The sequence below is a fragment of the Tarenaya hassleriana genome, unplaced genomic scaffold (genome assembly GCF_000463585.1).
Source record: "Tarenaya hassleriana unplaced genomic scaffold, ASM46358v1 Cleome1, whole genome shotgun sequence".
Classification (NCBI taxonomy): domain Eukaryota; kingdom Viridiplantae; phylum Streptophyta; class Magnoliopsida; order Brassicales; family Cleomaceae; genus Tarenaya; species Tarenaya hassleriana.
This window is the reverse complement of record NW_010960187.1, coordinates 2,055,417-2,078,513: the sequence shown is the minus strand read 5'-3', so window position 1 is coordinate 2,078,513 and position 23,097 is coordinate 2,055,417. Positions and strand designations below refer to the sequence as shown.

At 36.7% G+C, this 23,097-nt stretch overlaps 5 protein-coding genes across 8 annotated transcripts; 3 read left to right on the top strand and 2 right to left on the bottom strand.

The window, feature by feature from the left end:
• Nucleotides 1–34: 34 nt before the first annotated feature.
• Nucleotides 35–2,642, bottom strand: LOC104805548 (exosome complex component RRP41 homolog). Of its 4 annotated transcripts, none has more exons than XM_010530165.2 (13): nucleotides 2,555–2,633; nucleotides 2,139–2,254; nucleotides 1,978–2,048; nucleotides 1,816–1,862; nucleotides 1,660–1,720; nucleotides 1,490–1,528; nucleotides 1,337–1,401; nucleotides 1,118–1,196; nucleotides 985–1,021; nucleotides 734–850; nucleotides 536–621; nucleotides 347–436; nucleotides 35–273 (listed from the first exon to the last, which is right to left on the bottom strand). In XM_010530165.2, exons 3-13 carry the CDS (start codon nucleotides 2,029–2,031, stop codon nucleotides 226–228), a joined length of 723 nt encoding a protein of 240 aa, XP_010528467.1. In that variant the 5' UTR covers nucleotides 2,032–2,048; nucleotides 2,139–2,254; nucleotides 2,555–2,633; the 3' UTR covers nucleotides 35–225. The 4 variants fall into 4 exon arrangements, with proteins under 4 accessions (XP_010528467.1, XP_010528475.1, XP_010528460.1 ...); XM_010530173.2 differs by having other exon boundaries at nucleotides 2,551–2,568; XM_010530158.2 differs by lacking the exon at nucleotides 2,139–2,254 and having other exon boundaries at nucleotides 2,555–2,642.
• Nucleotides 2,643–3,025: 383 nt separating this feature from the next.
• LOC104805538 (protein FAR-RED ELONGATED HYPOCOTYL 1-like) lies at nucleotides 3,026–4,439 on the top strand. The gene is made up of 3 exons (XM_010530146.1): nucleotides 3,026–3,175; nucleotides 3,702–4,120; nucleotides 4,217–4,439. The coding sequence occupies exons 1-3, from the start codon at nucleotides 3,129–3,131 to the stop codon at nucleotides 4,291–4,293; spliced, it is 543 nt and encodes a 180-aa protein (XP_010528448.1). The 5' UTR covers nucleotides 3,026–3,128; the 3' UTR covers nucleotides 4,294–4,439.
• A 1,324-nt stretch (nucleotides 4,440–5,763) lies between these two features.
• LOC104805531 (scarecrow-like protein 9) lies at nucleotides 5,764–8,519 on the bottom strand. Its single transcript, XM_010530135.2, has 2 exons — nucleotides 6,198–8,519; nucleotides 5,764–6,106 (listed from the first exon to the last, which is right to left on the bottom strand). The coding sequence occupies exon 1, from the start codon at nucleotides 8,436–8,438 to the stop codon at nucleotides 6,222–6,224; it is 2,217 nt and encodes a 738-aa protein (XP_010528437.1). The 5' UTR covers nucleotides 8,439–8,519; the 3' UTR covers nucleotides 5,764–6,106; nucleotides 6,198–6,221.
• A 2,978-nt stretch (nucleotides 8,520–11,497) lies between these two features.
• On the top strand, nucleotides 11,498–13,460 carry LOC104805524 (RHOMBOID-like protein 4). The gene is made up of 6 exons (XM_019202446.1): nucleotides 11,498–11,923; nucleotides 12,044–12,207; nucleotides 12,317–12,480; nucleotides 12,593–12,852; nucleotides 12,959–13,085; nucleotides 13,193–13,460. Exons 1-5 carry the CDS (start codon nucleotides 11,607–11,609, stop codon nucleotides 13,053–13,055), a joined length of 1,002 nt encoding a protein of 333 aa, XP_019057991.1. The 5' UTR covers nucleotides 11,498–11,606; the 3' UTR covers nucleotides 13,056–13,085; nucleotides 13,193–13,460.
• Nucleotides 13,461–18,451: 4,991 nt separating this feature from the next.
• On the top strand, nucleotides 18,452–19,889 carry LOC104805518 (expansin-A3). Its single transcript, XM_010530116.2, has 3 exons — nucleotides 18,452–18,681; nucleotides 18,787–19,105; nucleotides 19,329–19,889. The coding sequence occupies exons 1-3, from the start codon at nucleotides 18,516–18,518 to the stop codon at nucleotides 19,636–19,638; spliced, it is 795 nt and encodes a 264-aa protein (XP_010528418.1). The 5' UTR covers nucleotides 18,452–18,515; the 3' UTR covers nucleotides 19,639–19,889.
• Nucleotides 19,890–23,097: the final 3,208 nt, after the last annotated feature.

The window sequence follows — 23,097 nt, the reverse complement described above, 5'->3', positions numbered from 1 at the left end:
CTTCCTCAAATTACGTAGAAAATTAGACTAAATGAGGGCCTACTCAAACTACGGGTCCATTCGACTAAATGGGCCCACTCAAACTGTGGGACCCATTTGTGGGCTCACCAACATAAAAGCCTGCGTACATTTCCGAGTAAATCTCAGTTATGGTTCAGACAGCTTTGGTGTTTTGTGGTTACATCGACCGTTTTTTCTTAGAGCTGGATTTGCCAGCTTGTCGAGTTATGAACCCCGACGATACTCCAGTTGCTTAGTGTTTTCTTGTAGCACCTTCAAAAGAAAAAAAAAATCAGCACAATGCTGTTATATATATATATACATATATATGTATGCCTTTCCATACCTCCCGAATTCTTTCAGCGATGGCCTTACAGCCCTCATTCGCTAGCGCAAAGACGGTTTCAAATGTATCCATCGGTAACTTGGCATCCATCTATCATACCAAAGGTTGAAGATTTCATATAAACCAGCAAATTCAAGTTATAGATCACCGATAAATTTTGAAGGGTAGAGAAGTTTTCGGATATGGAACCTGCAGAAGCGTCACTCTGTCTAGCTTGGGCAGAAGCCCGACAGTTACGTCAGCTCCTCCGGCACTGTCTTCGACATAGTTCAAATCTGTATATGACGACACAACAGAATAACGAGGATAGCAAAGTTCGAAACTTTTTGAAGGGGAAGGGGAAGAAGACCCATTTTCTATGTACGGTGGATTCGGAGGAAAATTTACCGAGAAGGGGAGTGCTGTTCAAGAATCCGGCACTGCAGGAGGCAACGATATCACGCATTGGAATCCCGGCGTCTGCAAGAGCTAGACTTGCAGCATTTATACAGGCAGATCTTGTTCCTGAAGGTAATAATGTCACGTGAAAAAGAATCGTGATGCGTTTTTTTTTTCTGGATAATGAAGAGATCTCAGCCGATGGATGTAACAACAGGTTTGAAGCTCGACAAGAGCGGGATAAAAAAACAGTAGATTACCTCCATCAGCCTGTAGAACCTGAACGAAAATGTCAATCTGCAGAAAGAAGCGATCCATCATCAGAGAAGCAAGAAAGAGAAGATGATATATTCCAGTTTTCGGTATAGTTTTTCTCGAGCATTTTAACGAAACCTGAGAATGAGGCATTAAGTGTGTCAAGATGCAGGCTTCCATTGTTTGACGGATGACAAGTGACAGCTCCGTTGAACGCCTGAGCATATGACAAATTTTTATTTTTCAGACAAATACTTCATTTTTCATACTGTCTAAACCTGGAAATCCCGATAACTCTCAACAATGGCATGAATTTTAAAAAGGATGAATGAAGTGCTTCGATACAGAAAACGTAACCTGTCGCCTTTCTGTCTTCTACGATCACCAGTACTGAAGTGAGCCATGCTGTACTCGCACCGCACCTACCACATACAGAATTAGAGCAAACCAGGTATGTCAGATTATAAACTATATCCCATGAACGATACCAAAGTTCAAATACACGCATACCAGGGCATGATCATTGATTTGTTGGATCTTATTCTGAATCTGGACAAGGAAAGATGAGAACACATGTATGCATATCAGCACAAAGACAGATCAGTAAACTGGTTTGACCACAAAGTACAGTAAGCACCAACTCTCCATTTGGGTATGAAAGGTGAGTGAATTCATCATACCTCTCTTGGACCATAAACTGCTGCAATAACTTTTGTATTACCCATCTCGAAAACAGCAGAACTGAACAAAGAAAGCAAGACACAAGTTTGAGTTTTCAGATGGATACGATGCTAAGGATAAGGAGATGACGAGATAGGAGGAGCATTTGGGTTTACCCATCGGCCTTAGAGACTACACCTATTTCAGCTCGGATTTGCCTCATCTGAGATTCATAAGCATCAAGAACAGACACATCAACACATGAAGGAAACAGGAAACAGATCAAAGGACTAAAACAAACAGATGACAAACTACAGGAAGAGAGAGCATCAGCATACTTCGTTGAAGCGACGACCATCTAAGCGAAGACCTTCAGGGTTGACGTACTCCATTGTTGTGACTTCGACTTCTGCAGAATGAATGAAGGACGCTGATTATGTAATCTTGACTAGAAAAATCAAACAGAGCATACAAAGAAAACTAGATCATCATTCACGACCCTTCCAAGTGAAATCCAGAGAACAACTCCAGTTCTCAAGATGGCACGAGCAATTCCAAGCTCCAATGGATAAAAGCTCACTCTCGCTGACGAAAACAAGAGATTCGGACAAGACCCTGTACTCGACGGAGGCACGATTTCGTGATCAAACAATCTGACAATTTCCATTACTATTACTGTGAAAACTATTCATCAAACATCAGCAGAGTAGCAAACCCAGATATGCCAAAACACTTTTTATGCCAGAGAAACGAAATGGGTTCATCAAATCAATCCCCGATAACAGCCGGAAAGCAAAATCAGAGTCACCCACAACTCGAAGAGAACAACATCACAAGCAGAGAAAGAGACATTACCAGAAACACTAAAGAAAAACAATCGAGAGAGAGCTGACAAAGGAGAGAGAGGACACCTACAAGGAACGGCGAGGACGATGGTCCGGCGACGGAGGCACGATTTCGTCTAGCCACAAGAAAAATTCCCTGGCGCAATGATTCTCAAAACCCCATGAAAGAACTGAAATCTGGAAAAGAAAATGTTTTGTGACAAAGCCCAGCCCAAATGCCCAAACAACTAACGGGCTTTAGTGGTTTACCTATTTGGACCCAAATATATAAATGAATATATATGGCAGTTTTTTTATATAAAATAAAAATCTATTTAGGTTTACTTAATATATATATATATATATATATATATATATATATCCAAAAGCCCATAATTTCGCAAAGGCCCATGAATATATGACCATTCACGCGCCGAATCCCATTTAACTGTAAGTTTCACGCGCTTAATCGAGCGCGTATGGACAACACGGCGATCATCGTATTCCTCAGCGTTGTAAATTTGTAATCATTATCTTATTATTATATAGTTTTTTCCGGATATACTGACTCTTCTGAAAAAGGGGAGCCGCTTTTATTTTCTATTTCTCGGTTTCAAGGGAAGAAGGAAAAAATCTGTGTAAATCTTCCAACTCTCGGAAGATCTATGTCCGATTGTGAAGTGGATAACCAGAACCCATCTCAGATTACCAGGTTTCCATTTCTGGGTTCTTGTCTTTTTTCTTATTTACGGCCCTTTTTTTTCCATTGATTTATCTATTACCTCTTGCTGTTGTTCTGTTCAGTTTCTTGGTGTTGTTTCGATTGTGAAATCGTTATCTCCTGAAGAAAACTATGCTTCACTCAGCTCTTGGATTACATGCTCTGTGTCTAGTTCCCTGGATTTGTCGCCAGTACTAGATTTGTTCTAAGATCCAATCCCGATCTTTCATATAGATCCTGGTACATCTGTATATATTTTAGGTCAATCTCGGCACATAGTGTGTGATTTAGTGACAGGATTCACAGTTGCAACAGACAGAATCTGGAATCAAAATGCGTATCTACCTCCCCATCTAAGCTGTATCCTGTAATAGATGAGATGAGATTTCTGTTCAACCTCTTAAATACATTATCCAAATACACAAACTGGGTGTTTGAGATCAAACCTGTGTCTGTCATGCATTTTCTTGCGTTTGTGTTACCGAAATTTATCTTCTTCGATTGCCGTTTTCTGCAGGTGCAGCATCAGTAACAATGTCTTGAACATGGAAGCTGTTAACCTGAGCAGGAAGAGGAAGTTTCAGACAGAGCAGTTGGAGTTATTACCGTTGCCAAAACATGTTTGTTTTGACGAGAACAAGAACAAGAACAGCTCAGATCCGAGTCCTGAGGTTGAATCTGTCAAAGACAGCAACAGCTTCGCTACTGCAGAAGGCTCGGATTACTCCACGTTATCCGTGAATTCGGGTTCCATGGAATGTTCAAACGAGATAAAATCCGAGTCATCGAGTTCATCCCTCGGAGAATCAATGCTCCAAAACCCTATAGAGGGATACATTGAGAAAGACATTGTTGATTTTCTATATCCTGATGAAGACGTGAAGGATTACAATGCTACTTATGTTCTTTCTTCCGGGAGATGGACTGTTAACCAAGGTGAACCGGTTTTGTGTTTAAACCGATATGAGAACCGAGCTCTACCGAGGAAAAATTATGCGATCTTAAACCGGTTTTCTGTGTTGTTGTGTGCAGATTCTTCAAGGCAGAACACAAGGAAGCCAACAATCGATCAAGAATTCGAGCAATACTTCTCCATGTTGATGCTGTGAAGGGAGAAAGGTATACCGGATTCCGGTTATGTATATAAATCTCTACCGGTTATGTACCATTTTGATTCTTGTGAAAAAACACACCCTTAATTGTGAATCTGAAACCCTTCTTGTTTGTTTTCTCATGGAAATTTATCCGTGCAATATGACGAGATCATCGACTAAAGGAATGAAACGGCTCCTCTTTAAAGGGAATTAGGCTCGGCCCATATAAAGTCCATTATAACGATAACAGGCGTAAGAAGAAAATAGGCCCGGCCCATATAAAGCCCATTATAATATAAACGGGTTACGGAGAGAATATACAATGCGCAAGAAAGTTCAGGAAGATAAGGTGACGTGGCAAAAAGAAGACGTAATAAGGTTAGTTTTGACTAAACAACGAACCAAGGGCAAGAGTGGATTTCGGCGACGGTCACGGGCAACGGTCGAATCTCTTGGACCCACCGGCGTCAAAATTTCACCGGCGGGGGGGGTAAGCGCAATGCGCAAGAAAGTTCAGGAAGATAAGGTGACGTGGCAAAAAGAAGACGTAATAAGGTTAGTTTTGACTAAACAACGAACCAAGGGCAAGAGTGGATTTCGGCGACGGTCACGGTCAACGGTCGAATCTCTTGGACCCACCGGCGTCAAAATTTCACCGGCGGTGTGAGTACCCGCCGGTGAATTCGATGAATGTAAATGGAGACGCTCCGGTTGCCGGCTACAAATCCGGGATTGTGGCCTCGTCGTTAGTAGTGTCAGTGCGTTGTTGCCCATCTCTGTCGTCATCGTTTATTCTCCTCATTTTGGCTCTTCGGTTTCGGATCATGCGATGCATCTTGTTCCGGTCAGAGAGAAAGTGTGTCGGAAAGCTTCGTAGAATGTCGGTTGTGTTGGCCGAGCAGCGACATTGTGCTATTTGAGAGTCGGCGATATTTTGGTATCAACAATGCTGTTTCAGATGTTCTGGAATCTCGGTTGCTCTGTAATGCTTGTCCGAGATGGGAAGATCAGATCGTCTCCTTGTGTTTGAACCTGTCCTGGTCGGATCAATGGGAGGAACAAACCCTAATCACTCGGGTCTTAATCCTGGTCCTGTCGTTTCAGAGCAGGCCTTGCAGTTTGATGAGGCAATATACAGAGCATTAGACCCGGCCTCGACTACACCCGAGGGGAACAGGCACCTGGAAAAAGGTTTCGAGGCGCTTTTCTTTTCGCCCAAGTAACTAACCGATTCTGATCTTCTATTTGCCCTTTTTCTTCACTATGCCAGACAGAATCTTAAGACTAGAACTGCCCATGTGTCTTAACGGATTCTCAGTGTTCTCCAAGGGGTTTGTTTGCCCATTGAATCTAATGCATGGGGAAGCAACAGTAGAAGCTTAGAGATTACCAAAACTACTGATAATTACGTTAATGGACCACAAACAAGAGTTCTAATTCCAAGCAGAAGAGTATTCTGGAAATAGAAAGCAAAAAAAAAAAATATCTAGGAATAAACATTTTCTACTCAAAGTACAGCTTTGGTCCAAGTGTTGGATTGGAAAATGAGAAACCTCCTTTTTAGGCCATTGTTTTGGCAAGTATCTTCTAACAGGGTATTACAATATCTAAACAAGTTAACGTTGCTAAGCAATGTACAGCTCTCGATTCATCTCCCTAGCTAAATGAGCAAACTTTGGGAAGAGTCTAGACCGAAAACCGTAAACATCTAATCCCAGTTAGATTAGAACCAATGTTACATCGATAATATGATGCATGAGATTAGGGTCAGTACCAAAAACGGGGTCGTGGATTCTTAGAGCATTCTCTTCTGCACCTCCAAAATTGCCTGTATTTGCATGGGAAAGGGATCAAAACCATTTAAAAGAAACCCGAAAACTTTGCTATTAGAAAATGAGAAACTGAGAATCAAACACTACCTGTATCTACGTTCTCGGGAATAGTTACAGAGCCTTGGAGATTGGTTTCCAAGCAGAGAGAGCCATGACAGTTCTTCCTTTCCAACCTTGTAAGACCCACCGGCTATCTTCATCGATCACAAAGTCCTTGTGATAATGTAACTGAACTTTACGCAAAGCCATCTTCATGATAGCTGGATCAAAGGGTACTTGCACAAACCCTGACCTCATAGTTCTGACCTGCCACTGCTTGTAAGTCTCCGGTCTCTCCACTCTCTCCCACCCTTCGCAGGCAATTATGTTCAATGCCTCTCTCCCGAAGACCTCCATCTCGAGAAGCCTCCTAGATTCATCCTCCCGAGGAACAATCGTCTCAAGCATGTCAAAGATCGAAGAGAAATGGAACAGAGCCTCCCGAAACCGTGTTACGAAGAACGGGGCATTGTATGCCCCGTTAACTATGCCATGGATGAAAAGATCGGGATTGATCTTCCGTATCAAATTGAGGACAGCATCTCTAGAACTCTCTACTTTGACTGTTTCATCGTGCAGGTTCTCTGCCCGGTATAGACAATTGATGACAAGAAACTCATCCTTCTCAATCTTGAGCTCTTCGAGTTGAATGGTATCCCACTTCTTTGCAATTGCAGTATACTCAAATGGCACCCCGAATTCTTCGGCATAAGCTGCTAACCGTTGGCCTGTTTCTTCGACTCTCTGTGCAGGACGAAATCCGGGCTGAGGGAATTCAATTCCGGTGATCCTAACTTTAGGTGATCCGTACAGTGATAACCTCTGAATAAGAGTTGGCCATTGGAAACCATAAAGGATACCAAAATCAATCACATGAAGCCGCTGGGAATTCCCCATGGAATCCTTTATAGTCTTGTTCGAAATGAAGTTAGAGAGTTTCCTAAAAGGACAGCAAGCAAGGAACAGATGGTAAGCCTTCAAGACATCAGAAGCAGACCTCGATTTTGTCATGAGCCCTTTGTAAATCTGACTACCAGTACCCGCAAGCCGCGCTTCCAGACCGTTCGCGAAACAGTGACCCAATCTCTGGTTTCCGTCACCGAACGGAGTAGAATGCTGTCTGATCTGTTTCAGTAACTCATTGGCATTCCTCCGGTCATCGGCTGCAACTGCCTGTGCACAATGTATCAAAAGGCTTCTCAAATCTACAACTTCGGGTTTGCCATTCTGTCCCCTCCCCGACCCTCTTCTCCTGTTCGATCTTCTTCCTCTCCTCTCTTCCCGAGGACATGTGTTCTTCTTCTTCTCCACGCCCTTCTTCAAAGAATCTCGGAGGGCATTAAACTCCTTCATGCTATCTTGCCCCGGGACATGAACCAAGATCTTATCTGCAACATCGGATCTTACAATGGTTTCTGGAAACACTGCAGGCAGTTTGCTACTTCTCTCTTCTTCGAGACCGATCTCATCACGGTTCGGGTTTTTCCTTCCTCTGTCTCTACCATTCTCATCCTTCGCCTCTTCCTTCACAGCCATCTCTCCATTACTGTTACCTCTGAAATCTACAATCAACTCATTCTCACCGGGAAGAAACTTTCTAGCTTCCTCAATCCCTCTCCTAAACAGCCAAACCGATTGACGCTCACCATTTGCATCACTACTTGGATACAAAGTGTTCGACGGTTCATCTAAACCATACCCATATGTGGCTATACTGTTCGGCGAGCTGTACGAAGATTGAGAGGCACTAAGAGCCGATGAACGGCTCTGCGAATTCCGGAAATCAAGGGTAAAACTACGCAGGGACTGCGTCCAACCATTTCTGGAAATGCATTCGCCGTCGACGAGATTTCCGGCGAAGTTCCCGGAGAGTTCGTGATCTTGGGTTTCGCCGTTGCTTTCAGCGTAAGCTAAGTTAGGCTCGGGAGAAGGAGGGTACTTCTTACCGATAGCTTCGTACAGAGATCGCTCGGCGGCTTCGAGATCTAGAGACTCCTGAAGCATACAAGCTTTGTCCTCCATATCCTCTTCCATCAACATCTGGTTGATGTAGTTCAACACAACGTCGGAGAAATCGCAGTCCTCCGGAGAGTCCTCCTCCAGAGTCAACTCGGAATCCGGCGGCGGCAAAGCCTCCGCCGCATCCGCGACAGTGTAACTGAATCCGTCGTATAAATGTCCGGCCACAGAAGTGAAGCTTTGATTCGGTAGAGGCGATACGGATTGGTCTGGGAACCGTGTCCGATTGGTCGGACCTGGAAACCCGTTGAATCCCGTTCCATTAACCATCAGAACGAACAGGAATCCAACAGATAAGTTCTGGAAGAAGAAGACGAAGAGGAGAGGGAGGAGACAAGAGAGCCAAGAATCAGAGCAAAAGGTATTTACTTTTTAATTTTTATTTAAAATTAAAAATAAAAATATTTCCGAGGTAAGGAAAGCAATATGAGCCGTCGATTTTGATCGCCGAGCTGATAAAAATTAACAAGACGCGAAGTTGTCGTCGTGCTTATTTGACAAATGGATACGTGCTTTTCTATCGAATGATTGCAGGACACGTGTCGACACTGGAATATACGGTTTACAACTTTTAAATATGAAAAAATGTGACAAAAATTAAATTTTATTTTTCCATCTATTAAAAATTAATCTACGACATCAAATCATCAATCGACTAAGATTCGAAATCACGGAAACGGATTCCAAAACACAAATCGACTAATATTCAATATCAATTGCATCGTTGATCTTTCACTATAATAGAATGGTCACTTGAAATCGAATCTTAATCTTCGTTATACAATTCTATTTTTCATTAATAAAAATGGTTATTTTAAGTTTTTTTATTAGAAAAATGGTTACTTTAAGTTTTAAATAAAACATTAGATACTTGGTACATTTGTATTATTGTTGATTAAAAAACGTTGTTGGATTTGGTGGTGCTTTTATCGTTATAATTATAGGACAATTAAAAAAACGTTGAAATTAAAATATTCTAATAATAATCAATTTTTAAGAGAGAAAATAGCTCAAGACACCCAAATTTTTTAACCGATTGCTATGAGAAATCAAAACAAGGGAACAATTCAATTTTGTAAGATGTTATTAAATAAATATTTTTAAAATACAATTGTACAAAATTTATTATATTGTATTCCGATTTATGAAACTATAAGAATTAAAGAGATCCCTCTTATAAACTAAATCATTTATTATCTTAACAATGGGAAAATAGTTAATATAATAATCAAATAAGAAAGGCATAACAAAAAGACATGAGGGACAACCATATATATATATATATATATATATTGGTTAATTCAAAGCTAAATAGATTATTCAAATATTATAATACAAAAAGGTAAACGAAAATATATTTAATTGCGGTAATTTAATAAAAGGACGTGCACACGTTTCCTTCACTTATCTTCCTATCTCCCATTTTATTTACTGCCATATCAACAAGTGCTCTTATCATGGAACTTAATTATATGTCGACTAATCATTTCCTCTAACAGCCTAAAAGTGCCTATTTTTTTTACTAAGTTATTATATTTTATTTAGTTATCTCAAGTACGTAGTTGTAATTAAAAAAACATGTAGTCATTTATTTATTTTTATTGAAGATATACAAATATTTATATTGAAATTTCATGTTACAATTAATTATAAATAAAAGTAAATATATATATATATATATAAAAGAAATTTTAGATACGGATATTTAAAATGGGGATATCGAAGCAATCCACGATATATTTTTTAACCTGCCAATGGAAATACTAAAATTAGAGTACAAATTTTATTTAATATTATATATATATATAAGTTTTTTAAACTTGAAACAATTGATCTATTTCAAATTGTCTGTAAAAATAAACTATGATTTTTTTTGTTACAATATGTACATTGGCTTAGTTAATTAAGAGACAAAATAATAGTTTTAAAAGTACAAATTTATTAAAACTAAAATGAGACTGGTTTCAAGTTTAAATTCGGTGTGGGTCTGTGTTTGCTTTGAAAACACTATATATAAAAATATTTAATTGAATTTTTCATTTATTTATTTTAATTCGAATTTCATTATAAAATAAAATTTATGTTTATATTTTTTACATTGTTTTGCCACGCGCCATGGCAGAAACTCGATTACACGCGCATGTTGGCACACAAACCAACTGGGCCGGATTGAGTTATGTATTTAGGCCTACTTTTTATTATTTATACATTTCCATTATTTGGTCCATTTCCTTTCCATGCTTATATTATCAAATTTATGGGCCTTTTTATTTACCCAATAACCACATTTATCGTCCGTCGTCATCATCATCATCCGACATCCATTACTATTTTTTTTTTATAATGCTTGCTATATAAATGGTAAATATCATGAATATTTAGTTTTAAAAATAATATTTTAAGAGGGGATCAATATTGTTTCGAGCAACTCCCCAAGCCATAATATTGGTTGGTCTTCGCAATTTTTATATAAGTATTTTATTTAGTTTATATTATACTAAACGCGCTTGATTTTTTTTTCTCCTCTTATATTTAATTATATCACAATCATTGGCACTATATGTTTGGGATATGATAACTATTCACTTTGTATTCTTTTAATGTTTGTTAAATAAATCATTTTATTTTGTCTCTAATGTGATTCTATGCACATTTCAATTTTGAATGAGATAGGATCTAGTCACATAAAGTTCTCGATTTTTTTTTTAGAGATATACTATATCAATATAATAATTAAATCATAAAATTTTATTTATAAATAAAATATTATAACATTTTTTCTGTTTTAAAAAATTATATCTCTAATGATTTAAAAAAATCAATTGGAGATCCTGTCTGTGTGTGTATAAATATATATATTGAAAATTCAGTTTAGAAAATCAATGTATCTAATTCCATCTTTAACCTTTTTTTTTTGGGTAAGAGGTGATTTAATTCCATCTTTAACCTTAGTCAAGAAATGATTGGATCAAACAAGATTTCCTTTATATGAAATAATAATAATAATCCATTTTCAGAGGTAGATTTCCTTTATATGAAATAAGTAATTTTACCAAAATTATATAAAGTCTGGGAAATTAAGATTAAATATCAAGATTTATAAGATCCGTGTAACGCAAGAAAGCGTAACAAACGCAATATGATAAAAACAAGATTTACTTGCTCCTCTAAACAATACATAAATTTGTGTATATATTTATTGACGTATGTATGTATGTATGTATGCGTGTGCGTGCGTGCGACGCAGTCAACCGGATTGTATATATAGAGAGAGAGACTTTCTCATCAACCTCACTCCAAAAACTTGCTTCTTTCTGAGAAAACCTCATCAAAGCGATTAAAACCCAGAAAAGAAAAACCCTAATTTCTCTAAACCTCATCGAGAAATCGCCTTGAATCCATCGAATTCTCCTTGATCCAAATATCGATTCTTCTTCCATGGGTGTGCCGGAACTGAAGACAACCCCAATTTGGGGCAATTCCCGACTGGTAGAAAACAACATAAACCCTGTCGGAATGGACGTGGCTTCGCATGGAGGACAAAACCGAGTGGTGTACAGAGAAGTGAAGCAGTTCAGGAGCTGGGTTCCATGGATCATACCCTGTTTCGTGGTCGCGAACGTCGTTATGTTCGTGATAACCATGTTCTTCAATAACTGCCCGAAGAAATCTGGAGAATGCTTCGCCGATTTCTTGGGTCGGTTTTCGTTTCAGTCAATCAAAGAGAATCCCCTCCTGGGTCCTTCCTCCCTCACGTAAGTTTGAACATTCCTTTCTGATTACATCTGCATATTCGATACGGGTTGTGATATCGTATGGACAAAGATATACCCCAAAATCTGAGGTTGGCTCTGGTTGATTTTGATGTTCTGCAGGTTACAGAAGATGGGTGGTTTGGATGTGAAAAGAGTAGTTCAGCATCAAGAAGAATGGCGTCTGATTTCTTGCAACTGGTTACATGGAGGAGTTATCCATTTGGTAGTGAACATGATAACCCTATTGATCATCGGTATACGCATGGAGCGTGAATTCGGTTTCCGTAAGTGCCTCGTTTCTTGAATCCTTTTGCGAGATCTGGCTATACCGATTCGATGTTTGTGTTGTAATAAGACCATTGCTCTTGTTGTTTGTCTTCTGTCTGATTTCAGTTCGGATCGGATTGCTTTACGTCATATCCGGGTTGGGAGGGAGCATACTGTCGGCTCTTTTCCTCAGATCAAGCGTCTCTGTCGGAGCATCAGGTGCCATGCTTGGTTTACTCGGAGGAATCCTCTCTGAGATCATCATCAATTGGACTATCTATACTAACAAGGTAACAATCCTTTCGCAAACCCTTTTTTTTGTGGCATAAAGATCGGAATCTTTAACGTTATATATTATGTAAACTCTCCATAATTCCCGGTACTATATATGCTTTTGTCCAGGCGATTGCCCTTGTGACTGTCGTGGTACTCGTGGCGGTCAACTTAGCGATGGGCTTTCTCCCGGGCGTCGATAACTTTGCCCACATCGGAGGCCTCGCTACCGGGTTTCTCCTAGGGTTCGTGCTTCTGATCCGTCCCCATTTCGGGTGGATAAGTCACAGACCTGCCCCTGGTGGAGTTTCTTCGGCTGCCTCCACACACAGATTCAAGATTTATCAATGCGTACTGTGGACCATCTCTCTAGTCCTTTTGATGGCCGGGTATATATAATATTTACTCCCATACATTCCCTCGTGTCAGGATGAAACCCTAAATTCGAAAACTCGAGAACATCAAAACCCTAAACCCTCTTCCTCGATCTTCCAGATTCGTCATCGGCTTGGTCGCCCTCTTCAACAACGTGGATGGAAACAAACAATGCTCATGGTGCCATTACCTTTCTCGCATACCCACTTCAAGGTGAAGCGGCAACCAAGAACCTGTTTCTTGCTCGGTAAGTAAACCCAGTTATCGCTGCTCGACTCCTTCTCGATCGAATCCTTAAAACGTATATCTAACTTGTCTGTTCACGACACGTATCTATTCTATCTTTTTCTGCAGACAATTCAGACCGGAAACCAGTTCAACGTAACTTGCTTGAGCAACGGGAAATCAGGATCTTTTGTTCTGTCGCATCCTTCGAGCTCGAGGATGAACACCGTTTGTGCTGAGATTTGTCGTTGATTTTATTCAGACAGCCCCAACTGTACTTTTGGTCCTCTTACTCTTTTTATTTTGCCAATTTTTTTTTCATGTACACGACTGGCTTCTTCGATCAATGAATCACTTGTTGTTTCTGGCCTATTTGTGTGTGTGTATATATGTGTGTGTGTGTGTGTGTGTGTGAAGTTTTCTCAATTATTTATGAAGTTTATTGACGAATATATATATCGCATATACATTTTAACAGTCGTTATTGTAATATTTATTGACGAATATATCGCATAATTCGCATATATGGAGGACTGTATAAAAAGTGAAACTAGCTAGTGATCTTATTGTAATATTTATTGACTACTATGTCGCATATACACGTAACAGTCGTTAAATGTATTCTTGTTAGAGTTTATTTAACTCCGACTACAGATTGAGCTCGCTCAAAAAAAAAAAACTAACCATTCGATTTTATTAATTTTAAATAAAATGACAGTTTATTTAGCCGATTCTTATTTATCCGACGCGTTTAATAATATTTTATCCGGAATCATACAGAAAATTCATACAACTGTTTAACTGTAGAACGTATAGTTAATATAAAAATGATAACCGGTTCTATATATATCATGGGATAGAACACTCTAATTTTATTAATTGTATAATCTTATATATTATTTATTTGTTATTATTAGAATATTATCAAACTCCATAAATATGTGCCCTTATTAGAGTACCTGCTGCGGATGAAACTAGTTATCTTATCTTGGGTTCATTTACTACATAAATATGTGTGGCAAGATCTAAGGCCACAAAAAATAAACCTCTCTTTTTTATTTTTTGGTATTGAAAAAAAAACAAAAAATGAATCATAGAGTATTTGGATTTATCCCGAAAGTTGCTGTAAAATAAAAATAAATAGATTTTTCATTTGGTTTTATATGAATTTATTGTAATTTTAAACATTATTTATAGATCCGTCGGATCATGTCACATCCTTTCAGAGCAAATAATTATAAAATTATATATGCAATAAGAACCGGGAGAAGAGGGAACAATAATTAAGAAGTTATGAAATTGAATGGATAGGGTAATGTTGTCTCCAACGGGAAACTTGTCCTTGAATGCACTTTTTTCTTGTGATGATTTATTAATTTGCGATCATGCAAAGATTATTTCATATCTAATATAATTTTGTACCATATTTTTTTATCGGATACCCGAATATTTGTAACTATTTTCAATCAATTTTTGAAAATATATTTATATATACATACTCAAAATAATTCAAAATAAATTTAAATTGTATTTATATCTAAAATAAATTTATTTTTTAAAAATACATCATAAATATATCCAATAATATCTATATAATCATTAATATTAAATAAAATACCACAAAATCTAATAAAAAAATCTAAATTTTAAAACATAATTTTTTATTATTCGGGTATCCGTGAGATAACAACTATTACCTGAACACGAACTCGAGAACTCGGGTATTTCAATATTAATACCCGATCTCATGTCTCGTTCGCTCGGATATCCGAATTTTCGGGTACTCGACCTGCGGATCGGATCGGATACTCGAAATCCAGGTATTTTTGCCCACCCCTATTTTTTATATAAGTATTTATTAAAAATTCAAAACCAACGAACACTTTTATAGATCAAACTTCGGTTTCTCCTAATCCAACTAAGATCACAGTTTCCAAAACTTGAATTAGATCATGTGTTTTTTGCATTCGAAATAAAATTATATAAATAAAATATAAAACGAAACTTGAATTAGATCATACAGATATTTTATATATGATATAAAGAAATATTATATTTGCACTTAATTTTTTTAATAAAAAAATAGCAATCATTGACGTTTTAAAATTACTTTGTAAAATGTTAAATAAGAGGAATCAAATAAAGGCATGCGTGTTGTAACCGATCGACGTTATGTCGAATAAATACATTGGCCCAAATTAGATCATGCAGGGATACGAGAGGCGTCAACATTGTCGACTTCAGACAAATACAGACAAAAGACGTACTGACAATTATACACACACACACATATATATATATATATATATATATATATACACGCATATAAATATATACATACACTGCTTTGGGAGAAATAGTGTCTAATCAAAGGCAGAGAGGCATGTGAGTTTGTTTCTCATAGTCATCAAGTTTTCTCAATTAAATCTTATTGTTGGGCCAAAAATTTCACAATTAAATGATCTGTTCTCAACATAATATGGCCACATTTGTGACAAAAAGTGGGAACCGGAGATATATTATGTAAAAGTAATAATTATCTAAGTTTTTATATGTAAAACTGGATGATTATGATCCAAAGTTGATTTGATATGATTTTTAAAATTAAATTAATCGCATTCGAATCAGATGTAAAAATAATCGAATGAAAATGAGTTTTTTTTAGAAAAATAAATATTTCTGTATTAAAATCCGAATTCGAATAAAAATCGAATCGAAAGGAAAAATTGAAAAATCTTCATTAAAAAATAATGGAATCAAAACCTAACCAATACAAAAAAAAATGTCCACCGAACTACATGAGACGCATCCTTAAAATGCGACGATATATATATATATATACGTACAATGCTTGAAGTGGAAAGGGTTGGTATCAATCACGAGAGCCATGCATGCATTATCGATACGTATGTCATCGTGCGTATCCCCTATATATCAAAATAAACGATTATATATTCATAATAAAACCACACAAAATTCCAACAATAAAAAAAAAGCTGGTTCGCATAATTTTCCAAAACAAAATTGATAAAATAGCTTATTAAGTTTTACTGTTATCAAATTATTTATAATTTTTTAATCTATTTTTAATTTGAGTAATTTTCCTTTAATTTAAAAATTGACAAACATGTTGCTATTTGAAATCTAGATATCATATTTCTAATGATTATTGGTGTAGATAAAATCATCATAGTTATTTTGCTGTTGATCGTCATATTTTTTCTATAAACAACTGAAAATGAACTTATTTGACATTAGGCTGGTATTATTCTTATAACTAATATCATGCTCATGTTCTTGAAAATTAAAAACGACCGGTTGTTGGAGTTATAATAGAAACAATATTATAGTATAAATGTATAATCTCGCCCATTTAAATTAATATATATGAATATTAAACTTAACATATATGATAAATTGAAATATAAGCGAAATTTTCATTTTTTACAGATAGCTTTCTTGGCATCACATATTATTATTTTTTCCCCAACCGTGGAACATGGAGGATGGACGGTCATTGAATGAAGGCACATGGTGGGGGTTGCGAGATTATATACAATATTTATATAGCGAAATTACACACTTATATATATATATATATGTAGTCGCAATTGGTCATATATATATATATATATGTACCATGACAACAATATGATACGAATCTATCGTGGCTCGTCAATATCCTCAAACCCATAGCATTTCTTCATTGATTCCTCGAAGAATCATATATTGAAGGAATTAATACTCCACATGTAAAATGTGTATGCTGCGGGAACGTGGCTCAATCGGATTACATTGAATTTTTTAAAAAGAAAAAAATCATTTTCCAGAATTATACACACATATATATATATATATATATATATATATATATTGCTGACTGTTTGACAATTAATAATTTAAAATTTTGGATTTGAATATATAAAGTTAAATAGAACTAAAATGAATGTAATTGTATCCCACCAAATGTGATTCAAAAGCTCTTTAAATATATTTTCTTAAATTAAATTAATTAAATTTAAATGGAATATAAAAATAATCTATTTTAAACGATAAATTTGTTAATAAAATATAATTTAATACATTAAAACCTATAAAAATATATGTAATTTTTCAATATTAAAAAAATGTAAATCTAAATACGTGCGACTCCCAATCGGCCTCTCCCATCCGTCAATCTCTGTCCGTAGATTGGTGGATTGTTATCATTTTTTCAGGTCTATAATTTAATCCCCCAAAAAAATACAATTTACATAGTAAAATTTATGGATTTTAAGTTTTTTAAACAATAACAAATAAAAAATACGAGCAAGAAAAATATAATTAATAATTTACAGAAGAAACTTGACATTTAACATTATCATATATTTCAAAATTTTGAGAATATTTAATCTTAAACCCAACAATTTGAATCTTACAATACAATGCAATTTTAAATTAATTGTCACCGATATATACTAAATATATTTTAACAAAAAAAAAGATATATACTGCATATAAATATTTATAAATATTTTATTCTTATCGTCCATTTGTAAATATCCGGACGGCATGCCTTTGCAAATACCGTTTTGATTGGTTTTCTTTTCACCAATAAAGGGAAAAAATGCAGAAGAAATGGTCCCACTGGTAATTAATTAACCTTCAAGTCGGTTTTATTGGGAATCTACTTTTGTCCCAAAGGGTTATTTTCGTCTTATCATACATATTCTAAATCCAACTTGCAATTTTCTTTTTTGTTCAGAATATATAATAACTTTATCCTAGATATTATTACACGATCTTCAGATGTCAACATGTCATGAAATTAAGCGAATCTTCATAAATGTCGTTAATTTAAATAAATAAATAAATTATTATTAGAATTCGATTAGAAAAAGTATATTATCAGAACTCAGGCGTATTTTCTTAAGAATATATTACTGGTCCATTTAATTATTCATAAGTAATCGATTCGTTGATATCCCTCCTTTTTGACCTGTGAAAGAATAATATTAACGTCCAATGCAGTTAGTCAACAAAAATTCTTCACTAAATCAGAACGAATATATATATATATATATAATTTAATATTTATATGCAGTTTTGTTTATCGACATTTTTCATGCTATGTTATAAGATATAAACTATATGATTGAAATATTAAACTATAATACAATTAGTCAATAAAACTTTTGCTTTTTTTTTATGTCTTTATAGTTGGGCCAAACGGAATGTGAATTTTCGAATTATAAAAAAATTATAATCTATATATGATTATATTCGAAACAGTAATATTTGGAAAAACTACCTTTTGGCCCTAAACTTAGTAAATATTATAAAAGAGCCACAAAACTTTTACTGCGGTTAAAATAAACCTCAAGCCGCCATAAATACCACATCACCTTCCCGCTTTCAGTCCGCCTCATCTCACTCTACTCTACTACATCTCTCTCTCACACAAACACACACAATGGCAGCGTTTGCGTTTGCGATCACGTTTCGATTGAGTTTGGCAATAACGGCGTCGTTTCTGGTGGCGTCGGCGACGGCAAGAATCCCCGGCGTTTACACCGGCGGTCCATGGCAGAGCGCTCACGCCACCTTCTATGGCGGTAGCGACGCCTCCGGCACAATGGGTACGTAATCTTTCCTACTCTTGCCCTTTTCCCTTATCTCTCTCTCTCTCTCAAAACACAAATCGTCTGATTTTTCTCCTGTGGCGGCGCGTGGGAAATACTCAGGCGGCGCGTGCGGGTACGGAAATCTGTACAGTCAAGGTTACGGCGTGAATACGGCGGCTCTGAGCACCGCCTTGTTTAACAACGGCCTGAGCTGCGGAGCTTGCTTCGAGATAAAGTGTACGGAAGATCCAAAGTGGTGTAACCCTGGAAACCCTTCGATCTTCGTGACGGCGACGAATTTCTGTCCGCCGAATTTCGCTCAGCCGAGCGATGACGGAGGATGGTGCAATCCGCCGAGACAGCACTTCGATCTCGCCATGCCCATGTTCCTCAAGATCGCTCAGTATCGTGCCGGCATTGTCCCTGTCTCCTTCCGCAGGTCTGTTCTCTTTTCCTGTTCTGTTCTGTTCTCTCTTTCTGTCTCTTTCTTTGTCTTCTTTCGTACCTTTTTGTCTACTGTTGAAATATGGGATATTTTCCACCGTTTTCTCGGGAAACAAACAGGGGATCAACACAGTGAGAGAGATCCGTTTTCTCTTTTACGAAAAAACAAAAACAACACGATTTCGTTTTCATAGTCTGGATCTGTAATATCAATGCAGGGTACCGTGTCGGAAGAAGGGAGGTATAAGATTCACGATAAACGGATTCAGATACTTCAACCTGGTACTGATAACGAACGTCGCCGGTGCCGGAGACGTTGTCAGAGCGAGCATAAAGGGATCGAAGACGGCGTGGATGAGTATGAGTCGTAACTGGGGACAGAACTGGCAATCCAACGCTGTCTTCGTCGGTCAGTCTCTCTCCTTCCGCGTCACCGCCTCCGACCGCCGCACCTCCACCTCCTTTAACGTCGCACCGGCGAACTGGCAGTTCGGTCAGACGTTCTCCGGCAAGAACTTCCGCGTCTGAGCAAAAAAGATCGAAACTTTTATGATTTGGGATTCGGACCCTTTCTCTTTTTTTTTAAATTGAAATTAAACGATACCCCGAAGAGGAAAGTTGTTTTCCGGCCCCGGGTTTTCCTTTGTTTTCTCGAGAAAATTCTGGAGGCTTGGGATCCGTGCAAACCGTACGGGTTCTAGGGTTTACAATATGATTGAAAGGCTTTTTTAATTTTTTGTTCAACTGTTAGTTATAGAATGATTAGAAATGTTCCGTTACAGTTTGTGTTCCGTTTGGGTCGGGTCGGATATCCTGTGACCCGCCCGCCGGGCTGTCAAGGGGCAACTTGGTTCTACTATATTTTTAAAAATAAATTTTTATTATCAATTTTTATCTGTTTCTCAGGTGCTCGGATTGGACCAAAATTGCCAACTGCTAAATCAACTATCTTAAAAATTATTAGCTGCATTGGCAAAATTTATAACCCAAAACAAATGGTAAATAAAAAAATAAGATTCGAACTTCGATTTCATAAAAAATAATTCTATTTTAATTCAGATTTTTCAATGATTTTTATATTAAGATTTGATTTTAAAAAACACGAATTTGACATTTAAGTCTGGTTCATATACTACTAGATTCCTTAGTATAAAAACCGAAACATGTAGACGTGAAATAACGGTTACAAATCGAAATTAATAAATATGTACAAGTGGAATAATGGTTATAAATTGAAACAAATGGGTTGCAGAAATGTTGGGCCGCACTTGTTCATATTTTTACGAACAATAATATAATCCCATAATCCGTAAAAATCGTTTTACGGTTACAATTTTTTGGACGATGAATATATATATATATATAAAAAGAGTACCAAAAATTAGTGGTGTGTTGGGTGCAACAGAGGTTTTTTTGTTTTGTTTTGTCTCTATTGTGATTTATAAATAATAATTATAATATGGGCCAAAAAAAGGGATGTCACGTGGCACTGACACGAGGGGGTCTCGTGAACGGACTGCGTCGTCTCTTTCTGTCGCTTATTGCCGTGAAACCCGGACCATTCCACGGCCCATTAGGCCCACATCTTTTTCGGGACCCACATTATGCCACGTGTCGTTTTTACAGCAATATCTTATCTGGTACGCTTTTTATGATTTACTTCGAATATGAATCCACAAAACACCAAACCTAACCGGAAAATTTTTCTGGTTACTAATTTTTTTTTTAAAAAAAATGAGTTCTTTAATGTTTGAGAGTTCTATACAAATATATTTCTTGGTGAACCTGAAATTTTGTCCCCTTGCTTTGTGGTTACTAAAAATAAAATTAAGAAACGAGTTCATTAATATTTTAAATTATATTTAAATTGAATTTTATAAGTCAATTGATTCGATATCAATTTTTTAAAATTAAATTAATTGAATATAAAAACATTAAAAAATAAATATTCTCCATTAAGTGACGAATCAAATGGAATTGAATAAATCTAAACCATTTGAAAATTAAATTTTAAAACAATATCTTTTAAAAAATGAAATAACCAAAGAAAAAATAATCCAATCAAAATGTACATATTCTAAACATTCAACCCGAGTTTCATGTGAATATATTTCTCTTTTATAATTTTAAGGGAGTGCAATATTGCAGTGCAGGATCATATTATGATATAATTTGCTTAAGAATTTTTATCGTGCGCGGGGTTGAATGGAAGAGTGCTAACCTGCGCAGCAGAAGCAGTGGGATTGGAAAGAACAATAAAGATTTTGCAGACGGTTAAGGATTGGGGGCCACATCTCCACAGGCTTTTCGAAAAGTTACCCATCACTATTTTGCCACGTGTCACTCCTACCATCACATACATGCTATACAAAATTTATTCCATGTCGTAATGGTACAACAATATAACATACACTTCAACTAGGAGTGTAAAATGGGTGGGCTAGATCGGATTCGGGTCGGGCTTAGTTCGGATTTAGATTTTTTTGGATCGGATCGATCCATCCATTTATTTTTCGGATTTATGACCAGTTTCCCGGAATCCGGCTCCATAGGACTTCGGACGGATTCGGGTCGGGTTTCGGGTTTTTTCTATTTAATAAAAAATAAATATTAATATATAATAATAATAATAATTTAACCATTTAAAAAAAACAATAGCAAATTTTCGTCCATCTCAAATATAATTAAAAAAAAGGAGGCCAAGATGGACCCTCCGATCCAGACAGAGTATTTCCTTTCGGGAGGGGCAACCACTTTGATCTTCATGCTGCTCGGAGCCAGAGCCGTGATCTCTTTGCTCATTCTGTCAGCAATTCCCGGGAACATGGTGGTTCCACCGCTGAGCACAATGTTACCATACAAGTCCTTTCTGATATCGACATCACACTTCATTATGGAGTTGTAAGTGGTTTCATGAATACCAGCAGCTTCCATACCGATCATAGACGGCTGGAAAAGAACCTCCGGGCAGCGGAACCTCTCAGAACCGATAGTTATCACCTGCCCGTCGGGATATAGAAAAATATTCAGATAGAATTTAAAAATCAAAGTTAAATTCATAAAATATATCTAAATATAAATATATACATATATATATATATAATATAAGTTTAATATATATTAATCAAATTGCTTTAAATATAATTATATATATATATAAAACATACAAATAAAAGTTTTTATATAATATTGTGCGGTATTAAATCTCAAATGAAAGTAAAAATCAAATAATATAATATTTTTTTGGATTAAATGGGCGGGTCGGACGGATTTCGGACCGGACTCGATTCGGCCCTAACTTTTTTCGGGTCGGACCGGTCCGTCTATTTATTTACTGAGCCTATATTATTAGGCCCAAACCCTTCATTTTTCGAGGGGGTTTCGGACTTCGGGCTTCGAGCTTCGGGTTCTATTGACACCTCTAATTTCAACCCAACCTAGTTTGAGCGAGTGGTTAGGGTGTGGACCAATGTACCTTCACGTCGACTGTTCGATTCCTGAGAGTGGGGAGGGGTATTCACATGGATTTCCCTGGTCCTTTGAGAGATGTAGTCGGGTCGAAGACCCGGTGAACTTCCGGATTAAAAAATAATAATAATAATAATAATAATAATAATAATAATAATAAACTCAACACAAAACACTTTTTCTATACTTTTTTCAAATCTTATAGATTGCACTGACGAGAAAAATATAGTTTATATTAAATAAAATATAAAAAAACCTTGAAATTATTACTTTAACTGTGACGTGACAACAGCTCAGGACAGAAAAAAAGTCCGCGAAGAAGGCGCATTTTAGCCAAAGAAACGGCGCATTCTAGACGGACAAGGGGGAGCCCATTAAAAATGACGAGAGCCCAGGCCGGACCATTTTCTCTCGGCGCGGAGATAACGTCATCTCACGGACCCGGTGACGTCACTTCGAGAGGAAAAATCTCGCTCACTCGCGTGCCGTATTCCACGCGCCACTGTCAGAGAAGGTTTG

Bases quoted from the DNA above. Each gene is read 5' to 3' on its own strand.
- LOC104805538 (XM_010530146.1), top strand. From the start codon at position 3,129: ATGTCCGATTGTGAAGTGGATAACCAGAACCCATCTCAGATTACCAG. The intron at 3,176-3,701 runs GTTTCCATTTCT...CGTTTTCTGCAG, and splicing joins AACCCATCTCAGATTACCAG to GTGCAGCATCAGTAACAATG. The intron at 4,121-4,216 runs GTGAACCGGTTT...TGTTGTGTGCAG, and splicing joins GAGATGGACTGTTAACCAAG to ATTCTTCAAGGCAGAACACA.
- LOC104805524 (XM_019202446.1), top strand. From the start codon at position 11,607: ATGGGTGTGCCGGAACTGAAGACAACCCCAATTTGGGGCAATTCCCGA. The intron at 11,924-12,043 runs GTAAGTTTGAAC...GATGTTCTGCAG, and splicing joins CTGGGTCCTTCCTCCCTCAC to GTTACAGAAGATGGGTGGTT. The intron at 12,853-12,958 runs GTATATATAATA...TCGATCTTCCAG, and splicing joins CTAGTCCTTTTGATGGCCGG to ATTCGTCATCGGCTTGGTCG.
- LOC104805531 (XM_010530135.2), bottom strand. From the start codon at position 8,438: ATGGTTAATGGAACGGGATTCAACGGGTTTCCAGGTCCGACCAATCGG.
- LOC104805518 (XM_010530116.2), top strand. From the start codon at position 18,516: ATGGCAGCGTTTGCGTTTGCGATCACGTTTCGATTGAGTTTGGCAATA. The intron at 18,682-18,786 runs GTACGTAATCTT...GGAAATACTCAG, and splicing joins CGACGCCTCCGGCACAATGG to GCGGCGCGTGCGGGTACGGA. The intron at 19,106-19,328 runs GTCTGTTCTCTT...ATATCAATGCAG, and splicing joins GTCCCTGTCTCCTTCCGCAG to GGTACCGTGTCGGAAGAAGG.
- LOC104805548 (XM_010530158.2), bottom strand. From the start codon at position 2,031: ATGGAGTACGTCAACCCTGAAGGTCTTCGCTTAGATGGTCGTCGCTTC. The intron at 437-535 runs GTTCCATATCCG...TTGGTATGATAG, and splicing joins ACAGAGTGACGCTTCTGCAG to ATGGATGCCAAGTTACCGAT. The intron at 274-346 runs GTATGGAAAGGC...TTTCTTTTGAAG, and splicing joins TCGCTGAAAGAATTCGGGAG to GTGCTACAAGAAAACACTAA.